Raw genomic sequence first — 11,061 nt, 5'->3', positions numbered from 1 at the left:
TCACTTGCTGCCTCCATAGAAAAGTCATATTGCGATGTTAACTCTTGAGAATTACGATTGTCTTTTCTCTTTTTAGTAGAGGACGTCTTGCTTTCCTGAGATTTTGCTACACTTTGCCTGGTACCCGGTTGAAAAATATCTTGTTTAGCATTTTGAACTGTCTGATTTTTCAATTCTGTTTGTTGCGGGCTTACATCTATTGCATTTGAGACTTGACAACTCTGTAAATGAACATTTTCTTCAAAATCGGTTCTTGATTTATGCCTTTCTGAAGTGTTTTTTGTATTGCCTTTCATCAAAGTTGGCTGTTTGTATTCTGTCTTGGTTTGCGATTGTTCCAAGTCAGAATTTTCCTGCTTTGAGCTTTGTTTCTCCTCAGAATGAGTTCTAGGGTCCTTAACACTTTCCAATGTTGAACCTTGGTTAACTTGATTCTGCAATGAAGACATTTTAGCGGGTCGGCCCAATTTAGACTTTTTAATTTTGGACATTTCAGCTTCTTTAGGCAAGTTAGCAGTTAAATGATTTGCCAGTCGGTCGCTGATTTTGTTTGTGCTACTTTCCTTTAAACTTTGCGATGTTATCTTAGCAGGTCGGCCATCTCTCTGCTGATCAGCTTCTTCTGCAAAATTAGTCATTCCTTTCTCACTAAATGCCATCAACTTATTTTGACAGAAATCTTTATCACTTTCCATTGTCGACTCCTGATTCAGCATTGAAGGTAACTTAGCAAGACGACCAACTTTACACTTTTTAACTTTAGACTTCTCAAATTCCAAACCAACCCCAGACTCCGAAATTTCAGTCTTTCCTCGAATGTTCTTCAAACCAGATTCAATGTCTTGGGTGGGTTGATCAGGTATTGACTTTAAAGGTATTTTAGCCGGACGACCACCTTTATGCTTGGTGACTTTGGAAATTTCTGATTTTTCATTCAACTTAGCGGAGCTTGTCTCTCCATGACAACTGATTTCCAAGTCATTTTGAGAAATTTCCGGGACACTGTCAGAGATCTGGTTTACTTGAATTGGCAATGGTTTTGAAGAGATTTTTGGAGGACAGCCAGCTTTAGACTTTTTAACTTTAGACTGGTCAAATTTCTTCACCAAATCAACACCAAACTCAACATTCTCAGTCTTTCCGTGAATGGTTTTCGAATGAGTAGGTTCATTTTCTCTCACATCGTCTTGATTAGTTTCATTTAGAAATGGTCTTAATGTGGTTTTAGCGGGATGGCTAGCTTTATGCTTGGACGGTTCAGTTTCTTTCCCCAAATTTACATCCAGATCAGCGGAACTTTTTGTCTCTTGATGATTTCTAATTTCCAAGTTTTTAGTGTCTTTTTTCTTAGCACTACTACCAATTTCTCTTGGCTGAATTGGCAATGACTGCGATAGAAATTTAGAAGGAAGGCCTTCAAACATCGCCGCTTCTTGGACATTTTGACATTTTGTCTCTTCGTGTACATTTGTTTCATTCAATCCACTATGATCTGTGTCCTTAACTTGATCAAATATTGATAAGGTCTCTCTAGATGTACTTTTTGTTCTTTTTGGTGGCCGACCAACTTTTAGCTTTTTGGACCTTTGACATTGTTTAGCTAATTTAGCCTCTAGCATAATTGCACTTTTTGTCACTTCTGTCTCACAAAGGACTTTGTCTTTACTATCCAAACTTTCAAATACTTGTGTGGATTGACTCATCGACATTGCCAAAGCATTTTTAGCCGGACGCCCGCCTTTTGGTTTTTTAGGCTTTTCAGATTTTACTTCTTTGACGTCTGGTTCTTTTGTTGCATTAGCCTCTGCTGCTTTTAAACTGTCAAGCAATTCTTGACGGCTTAACTTTTCAATGCATCTCAATGTTGAGCCCAAATTTATCAATCTGGGCATTGATTGTTTCGTTTTTGGTGGACGGCCGCGCTTTTTAGTTTCTTTCATTTCTGGTTTGCTTTTGGATTCGTCTGGCTTCACTTCACTGTTAATGGCATCACTGTTATTAGCTTTATTGTTAACAGCATCAATGTTATTAGCTTCACTGTCAGCAGCATCATTGTTATTAGCGTCACTGTTATTAGCATCACTGTCACTGGCTTCACTGTTATTAGCAGGTAGCTTTTCGGAACATTGTTCCATGACCTCTTTAGCATTGTTGGCAGTACTTAGCTTTGCTCCCTTCTGGCTGACTGTTTCAACAGGATTCTTCTCACTACTCTTTTGTAAATCATCCAAATCTTTCTTTGCTGGAGGCTCAACTTTTTTCTTTGCAAATTTTCCCTTCTTGTCTCTGATCCATTTTGTTTCTTTGTTAGTTACAGTCTCATTCACCTCTTTTGTCAGTGTTGATTGATTGTTTATGCTAACAGTTATCTCAGAATTTAGCACCGTTTCAACTGGAATCTTCCTTCGTATTAACTTAACTAACGGAATCTTGTTGTTTGACAGTAAAGCTGCTTCTTTCATGAGTTTTATCATTGGATGTGAATCATCTAAAATTATTCCAGGTATTAGACTCTCTTCGGGATTTATGGAATTTTTGGGATTTGTGGTATTTTTGTTTTGCTCAGAAATCACACACCTTTTCCTGGACTGTTTGGACTTCCTGTTTTTGCTCTTTGATTTATTGACAATGCTAGTCTTTGAGCAAGATCCTAATTCCTTTTTAGCACTCAGAATTATGTCATTGTCATGACTGGATTTAGATTTAATGTCCTCTTTAGGCTCCACTTCTACTGTAGCTAGGCAAGTCACTTTTTCCTCCGGTTTTGTTTCGTTTGTAATTTTTGGGAACCTATTTTCAGTGAAAGGCTTGCCCTTTTTAGCAAAGCTTGAGAATTTGTCTGTATCATTGATTTCATGTTGCTCTTCTAAGCTGCTCTTTGCAATGACTGGCTCTTCTAAGTTGCTTTTAAGCTGCACCGGTGGTTCAACAATTTCATTTTCTTTTGGTCTATTTTTCTCTCTATCTTCTCTTTCTGACTGTTTGCCCAAACTAAAAGACAAATTTGAGGAAAAAGGGGTATCTTTGACTATCTTTTTGGAGACCAGAAAAGAGTTCTTCTTTTTTGTAACTTTACTGAAAAGTGTTCGATCTGGTAAAGTTTTTGGTCTGCGATCTTTACTGGATTTGCGGAACCAAAGCCCTGTTTGGACCTCTGGTTGTTGCTTTGTCTCTTCTTGGACGTGTGAGGACATTTGAGCGTCTACGGAAAAAGAAACCTTTGATTTCGACTGACGCTCGAGCGCTTTCGGGCAAAGGATTTTAGGGACAGAGTCTAGATCACAATATGGACATTCACCACTGTCATGTTCCAAGGAGTTAGGGGTAGAATTTGTCTTTGATTTGCTTTTTGACTTTTTCTTTGCAGAAGTCTTTGTTAAAGTGCTTGTTGTGTTTGAGGGAGAAGATGCGATCAGAAATGTCGCAGGTCCGTTGGTCAGTTGTGGTGCGTGTGTCGGAGAAAGGTCCGAAGAGGGGTGGAGTGGCTGGAGCTCTATGGGCTGAGAGCTGTTGGGAGTGCAGTCTTCGATGGAAGAAAGGAAGGAGGACGCCATGTTGGATCTCTGCTCCAGGAGAGCCTCAGCCTCAACAACACTGGAAGACCACGAGTCCAGGAAACGCTTTGCAATCTGAAATGGACAATGGTTTTGTTTAAGTTTAAGTGTTGTTTGTTTTGCTTGTTAAACATCACATGTTCACAAAAGTTAAAAAGAACCTGTCACTTACTCAGGCATGACATGATCAAAAGCAAGAGTGAGATTGCAAACGTGTCTGTGTTTAAACATAGAACTACATTAAAACAAAACAAAAATCAGGATATGGCGATAGTACCAAAATGTATGACCTTTATGAAGTTATTTAGAAGTACCAAAAAAAAAAAATAGAGGGAAAGAAGCAGCAAATGGATGAACAATGAAATGGTGAATGAAATACCAACCCAATAAAATGTACATTGTTGTAATGTCTTGCCCTAATCACTGTTAATAATAGTGCTTAGACCTTGTATGCAGTTTGTATATTACTTATAACAAGAAAGATAACACCGTCTAAATAGTTTCAATAAAGGCTCCTTACAGTGTTCTTCTTCTTGTCTTTGTGCTTCCCTTTGCGGTGCGGCCGGTGTAGCTGATCAAACTGAAATCCTCCGTGGAAAATGTGGATGAATTTATCTTCGAGCCACGACTCTTCAGTGTTCTCTCCAAAGGTACGAACGTAGTACAGGCGGCAGGGACGGTCACTGGGCTCTGCAACAAAGATAAAATGATGCCGTGTTTATTGGGACAGGAGAGTTTAACCCGGGATGTAACAATATCTCAGTCTCAAGACGCACATTATAATGACGTGTGTCACAAAAACATTAGAGCCAGGTTCTGAATACATTGTTTTTACTAATTAATCGCAAATTTACCAAATTTTAATTGCGACTGAATGCATTATATTTCAGCCATTAAATAATTGTAGTTTATCATATTAATCACTAAATTACTTGTCAAACTATAGTGTGATATTAGTTTTTAATTTTATCCAAGTGACTTGAATTATCTCTATATTATTTAATAAATCTATAATTGTATAACTGTGCCTCCCTTTAAGGACAGGCCCAGCCTCTGTGCCTCCCTTTAAAGCAGTACTAAGTAACTCTTGCCCCTAGAGGCCATAAGCGCAACTACAGGTGTAGTAGCAAGTTACAGTTTTTTAACTTATTAATTGTCTTCGAGAGTAAATACTACCCTGACAGGAAACACAAAGGGAGAGAGGGTTACTGTGCATCCAATTATACAATGGAAATATTTTTTTCACTCAAACTTGGCTGTAAATACTGTTTAAAGTGACATTAGCCCACAGTTAGCTTTGCCCGTTAGCATGTTAGCTTCTTCTTCGTGATTCCATTAGTGTGTATTGGTGGCTCCGCACCGCTGGCAGTCAAGTTGCAAACATGGTTTTCTGTCCAGAGACACCAGGGGGAGATGAAAGACCCTCCAATCATCCCATAAACACTTGTATTACCCCCACAGGGACTACGGAGAGGATTTATTAAGGTAAACACGTTACTTAGTACTGCTTTAAGGACAGGCCCAGTCTCTGAGCCTTCCTTTAAGGACAGGCCGAGTCTCTGTTGACTGGAATAATTCAGACTCACCACTGTACCAGCGAGTCTTGTCAGAGTCGGCATCAACTACATTTCCAGAGCGGAACATACGCACGCAAACAGGAAGCGGAGTGAGTCAATCAGCAGGGGCAGCAAAGGGCAGATATGTTGTTCTTGCAGTGTTATTAGCGGTTCTGCATTTATATTTGAGCAGTTTTGAATCACAAAACTCACCTATTGTCGATGTGTTTTTGGTAATTTACTGTCAATTGGAACAAAGCTCTCGGCTAACCCGTTTGCCAGATGCAGGATCAGTTGTTGTAGCACACCCACCTTTCTCCTTGTGGTAACATCCTTGGATGGGATCTGCAGTGACCTCACATGGCCACCAGGGGCGTCTACTCAGCTTTGCCCAAACTACTTCTCCTTCGAAATATTTCACAGGGGCCAATGATCCATTCTGAGTGCTCTGATGGTGACAAGAAACATCAACAAAATGCACCAATTCACCAAGTGAAATAAATTTACTTTGAATAAACATTATTATATATTTTGTAACAATCCAAAGTAATGGAGGAGACATAGAAAGGATACTAGGGATTTGGATTTTGCAGTAAATGTATTCATACGAACAATCTGATTAAATCCATAGTCAGAGCTGATTTTGCCCTTACTTCAAAACATCTCTGGCATTAGCCATGAGCCCATTGGCTTTGTTTAACGGGACAACCTCATTCTGAAATGCTTGGGATTACTGTATTAGCTTGTGCAGCCCTAATGTCTCGGCCTTTTGAAAGCTTAGACATAGGGGCCGAAGGCACATTGTGAGACCGTTAAACCTGAAACTCACCAGTGCGTTCCGGAGGGGGCTGTCAGCGAACAGGAACAGCTCCGTGTCGCTCTCCCACTCGTCGTCTGAGCCGTCCCAGTATCTCCGTCGCTGACCCGAGGACTGTGAACGTGTCACCACCTTAGCCCGCTCCGCCCTGCGTCCCCCCGACATACTGCAGGCCGCATTCATATCAGGGGAAGGCGCCAAACTTTCCGTCTTTTCTGCTGAGTCTTTCCCACTGTTTGGCAGTTTATCGCCACTGTCCTCGTCTTCATCGTCAAATAACGAAGACTCGAACTGGAGGAGACCGTTATCAAAAGGGCTATTGCTGTCCAGGGAAAAGGCGGGGCTAGGAGGACCCGAAAAGCAAGTGTTTTTATCCGAGACAGTACTTTCATTTTCATTGCTCCCAATAGGCATCTCAGTTTGTTTACGTCCCGAAGAAGAACTATCGGAAGCATCAGGTTCCTTGTAATTACAATCTACCCATTTCGATTTCCTGGCAGCTTTAGTTTCTTTTCTCCTGGGCCACTCCCAGTCCTGGTCCAGCTCTGGGGGAGGCAGGACCAGCTCGGGTTGGCTGACCCCGCTGGTTAGATGCTGCAGTCTCCGCAGAGGGCTGTAGGTGGAGGTGTCTGGGGTGGGGGAAGGCGACCGGTCCCTCTGAGAGAAGCCAAACACGGGTGCGCGTTTGAGAGAGGAAGTGGCAGACATGTCGGACGGGTCACGGCGGGGGCGAGGAAACCACCCGCTCATTCTGGTGTCCATTCATCCTGGACAGAAACACATCAAAATTATACAACAGTATCCATCATTAGTACTAATATAAACAAATGTCAAACTCCAAGAGAAAAAAGTTAAAATGGTCTGACTACTTAAAGTGATAGTCTGCAAGTTTGCAAAGTGAGGAGAGAAAGAGTGAAATTTTAAAGCAAATCATCAAATTCCTCCTCTCTTTAGCCAGAAAGCCCTTGTTAGTTGAGGAGAGCAGGAACAGAATTTTCAAAAGTAAAGGATCGAGCTCCTCCCCCTCCCTCCTGATTGGACCAGACAGGCTGGTTTACAGGAGAAGCTCGTCTCATTGGTGAACGTGGGAGGATACTAGACTCTGATTAGGTGCCGGGATCCGGGAAGGAGAGACTTTACAAAAAATAATATATTTTTACATCAAAATGCAAGACCAGGTGGTCGATTTAGCACATTTTGTAAAATCTATAATACATTTAGACTTCCAGATTATCATTTTAAATGGTACTGTACGATTCCGGAATCTGAACGACACTTTTTCAGAACTATGATGTATTAATCATTATCAGAATTATAATGCTGTTCATGCATTCCATAATATACTACTTCTTTGAGCAAAAACTGTATTTTTCAGGATCAAGCTATTTTCCCCATACTGGTAACACTACCACTATTGGATCTGGTTAGTAATGTTAGCAAATGTCAAATTCCCTTAGAAAGGACATTAATTGTTCAGCTATCAAATAGAGCATCAGGGATAACTGCAACCAGAAGGACAATATTCAGCACAAAACAGAGTGATAACTTAAACGTGAAACAACTACATTACAATGTCCTATGCAACTAATTCTAGTTGTTCCAGGATTTTACTCTGTATGCATTATCATAAAGTGTACAACTAGCAATGAAAACATGTTGTGTCAGTGTCTGACGCCTTCCATGTTGCTCCAAATAGTAATCAACTTTTTGGTGATTTCCAGCTGTCAGGGCTTATATTAACAGTGGCATGGCTCTACAGCCATGCAAAATAGTGCATTGCACCCTCAGTTTTTGTTGTCTCAATTATTCTGAAGCTTTAGTGTTGGATTCGCCAGGAGTGGCCTAGTGGTTCAAGGAGTGGTTCGGTTCTGTTCTGTTTGAGTGGTGTAGCTCTAGCACTGCCTTAAGTCAATAACAACAGTTAGTTCTAAGTTATGTCATATCGGGCAGGAAAGGTAAACACAGATTACATTGTGGGTGTTTGCTGCCATATTGTATCCTAAAAGTGCAACTTGTGGTGATGCATGTGGTCAACAATAATGTTTGAAAGCAGAAGAATGTTTATACGTTTGTGAAAGATCTATGTTTGTTTGTGACATGTTTGCTAGTTCTTTAATGATGATGCAGGGTGGTCCCCTTCGACATGTGGCACTTGTGGTATAATCCGGTAATACAGCAACTCTATTGCTAGACAGCAATAAGGTGCTGTGTTTGATAACCGGACCAGGTGGGTCATTCTATGGGGAGTTTGCACATTCTCCTCATGTCAGTGGGGTTCACATACTGGGGCGACAGGGGCGCTGTCTGGTGACCCGAGGGTCAGCAGTTCGAATCTGGTGGTGCGCGCCTGTCGGTGTGTGCACCTACACTGTGTGGATGGGTGAGTGGTTCCTTAATGTAAAGCACTTTGAGTGCCTAATGTATGTTAAAAAGTGCTATATAAATGTGACCATGTGTGGCCAGTCACACACTTTTTACTTATTTGCTAAATTCGCTAGTCCCTTTAAAAATAATAACTTTGTAACAGCCCATCCATTACACGCTTATAGCCTACACACATGTAGCCTATACACCTTATGTCCCAATCCAAACGCTGTGCATCAGGTTTACCTGGTTACAGCCCTCATTTAAATCCACCAATGGGCAACAACATTGTAGCTCTGTTGTTGCAAGTTAAACCAATAATGGAAAAGCTTTTAAGTCCCACCGCTGTTCCGAACTTCAAAGTTATGAACTACAATTAGCCACAATCACGTTGAGCTGGTATTGAGAGCGTAAACAGCCTTCCCACATCCTCCAGCCTGGTGTTGGCTAAAGCATCAGGCTAACTGTGTATTGTTTTGGACGATGGACGTTGTGAAGGCGCCTCTCGCGCTCAGATAAAGAAGCATCATGAGGTCAACGACGAGAGCGCTTAGATTCTCTGTCAGAGACATTTTCACTACAAAGCTATTTACTGAGGGTCAAGGCGATGAGCCGGTGTGAAAAATGGACCAGCGCGTGCGTGCGCTCCCGCGCGTGCACGTGTCAGAGCTCCTACATGTGTGGCTTCATAGGGGCATGCATTATCACCAACGACACAAAACACGGCCAGGTTGAGGGCACAGGGTGACTGACAGCAGACCGTGCAGGCGGGTATTCCCCCTGACTGTAAACGACGCGAAGCCATGCACCAAAACAACGGCATTGTCACGCACCAAAACGCCACATGACACGGGATCCGGAGCGAGGAGCTTACCATTCCGATGTGGGCCAGCGCTAACACGAGCCCGGACGCCTTCATTTCGGCCTCGGACTGGGTCTAAATCCAGTTTTGTGAAAGCGGATGGAGACAGTCCAGTCGGTGCTACTGCTAGGCCTGGATCCGGTGAAGCTCCCCCGCCCCCCCGCGCTTTGCCGCCGTGTGCCCTCCCTCTCCTGAACCTCGACATGCGCTAAACCCGAGTCCAGAGCCTTTCTCTACGGCCTCACACTCACTTTAGCACCAAAGGCAACCCCTCAAACATCTCTTTCCTCATCCACGTCCAGTGCCCTGTGTCTAAAGTCACTCTGTGCAATGGGGTATTGCGGTGCGTCACTCCACTGCTCCCTCCCCAGCGCGGTCTACTAGTCGGGGGCCAGGGATCCCATTTGCACCAAAGCTCTCCAACGATCAACTTCAAACTGAACCAAGCCCAATCTTGCTGTCAGTACAACAGGCCCATCATACAGGCTACGTGCGTAATTACAAGTGTTCACCCCAAGACCAGCGACACGTTACAGTTTAGCCACACAGCTGTCGCCTCCACGGACGTTTTTTGGAAACGATCTCGGGGCAAGTGGGCAAGAAAAAAAAGGAAAAGGGGGAAAAAAAGCCTTCGTTTTTTTTAATAGTGTCACAGCCGCTGGTGGCTGCCCACCCATCCTTTCAAAATGGAGTCCTCCAGCCATGAGAAAAAAAAAAAAAACAGGCCACAAAGTGTTAAAACGTATTTACAAAGTTTCTTTACCCCGGTGGAAACGCCAGGCGTCATGGTGCTGGGCTTAGGTCTAAATCTGGACTGCTTTGTTAGACTGTGAACGTTTTCATGACAAGACCAGCGTTTTAAGAATCTTTCTCATGTTCGAGCCTCGACAGTCAGAGGCGGCTTCCTCTCTGCTCTGTGCGCGTCTAAGCACAACATGCACACACCTCGTCTCCTCTCTCTGCCTGTGTTATTCACTCGGTTGTCTGTGGCACAGAAATGCGTGTCTTTTATCATAAACCAGGTCTGGAAACACGTTATCTCCGCTTTTACGATCAAAGTGACAGACAGAGAAGGCGCGCGAGTGTCAGTTGGGAAACAGGGACCTGGATAATACGAGAATATTACGCACTAACCCACGGTTTGACACAGGGCAAACTGAATCTACACGACAGACAGACCGGCAGACCGACAGACCGACAGACAGACAGACAGACAGACAGACCGACAGACCGACAGACAGACAGACAGACAGACAGACAGACAGACAGACAGACAGACAGACAGACAGACAGCGGGTTGGGCTGTGCGCAGTAAAGCAACATTATAAACGAGAGATCCGCGCGGAGACGGTTCTGGAGTGAGTCTGTGTCTGTGTCGTTAACAGCGGCTCGGGCAGCGCACGCTTTGCTCTGTTCATGATTTCAGGAGCTGCACAGAGTGAGGTCATATCACAGGGAGCGCAGTTTGAGGCTTGGTTGCATTTACCAGAGAAGTATCCGCAGTCAGACAAGACGCAGTCACAGACAGACGAGGCCTGCAGTCGCGATACGCCCCCCAAGGACAGCGCCCCCTGTCGACTTAAGGCCATTGTCTGACGGTGCGCAAGAAAACAATAGGCTGTTAACATAGCAGCCATGGTTGGATGAGTGTCAAACGCTTCTGAAGAATGTGTTTGTGCTCTCAGTCATACAGGAGTTTTCCATTAGGCCTATTGCTGGCCAAAACTACTCCTTGCAGCTTAAGAACTTTCCCAGCTTTTTGTATATTAAAATCACAAACGGAAACAAATACAATAGTAATTTTGCCTCCACCCACTGGATGGCACTATCAATCTACAGTCCCGTTCCTGTGTCAGGTGTTGTAATTCCAGCATCAAAAGCACTTTGAGGATGCGGGTTGGTTTTAAT

General features: G+C 43.3%; 1 protein-coding gene across 1 annotated transcript; it reads right to left on the bottom strand.

The window, feature by feature from the left end:
• Positions 1-423: 423 nt before the first annotated feature.
• LOC306970793 (uncharacterized protein) lies at positions 424-9,615 on the bottom strand (the record flags this gene model as incomplete). The annotated part of the gene is made up of 6 exons (XM_079566823.1): positions 9,166-9,615; positions 5,940-6,694; positions 5,423-5,558; positions 4,075-4,244; positions 1,361-3,629; positions 424-434 (listed from the first exon to the last, which is right to left on the bottom strand). The coding sequence occupies exons 2-6, from the start codon at positions 6,687-6,689 to the stop codon at positions 424-426; spliced, it is 3,336 nt and encodes a 1,111-aa protein (XP_079422949.1). The 5' UTR covers positions 6,690-6,694; positions 9,166-9,615.
• Between the last annotated feature and the right edge of the window lie 1,446 nt (positions 9,616-11,061).

This window comes from Gobius niger, assembly GCF_951799975.1.
Source record: "Gobius niger genome assembly, chromosome: 11".
Taxonomy (NCBI): domain Eukaryota; kingdom Metazoa; phylum Chordata; class Actinopteri; order Gobiiformes; family Gobiidae; genus Gobius; species Gobius niger.
Note: the sequence above shows the minus strand (reverse complement) of the source record. Positions and strands in the feature narration are given on the sequence as shown.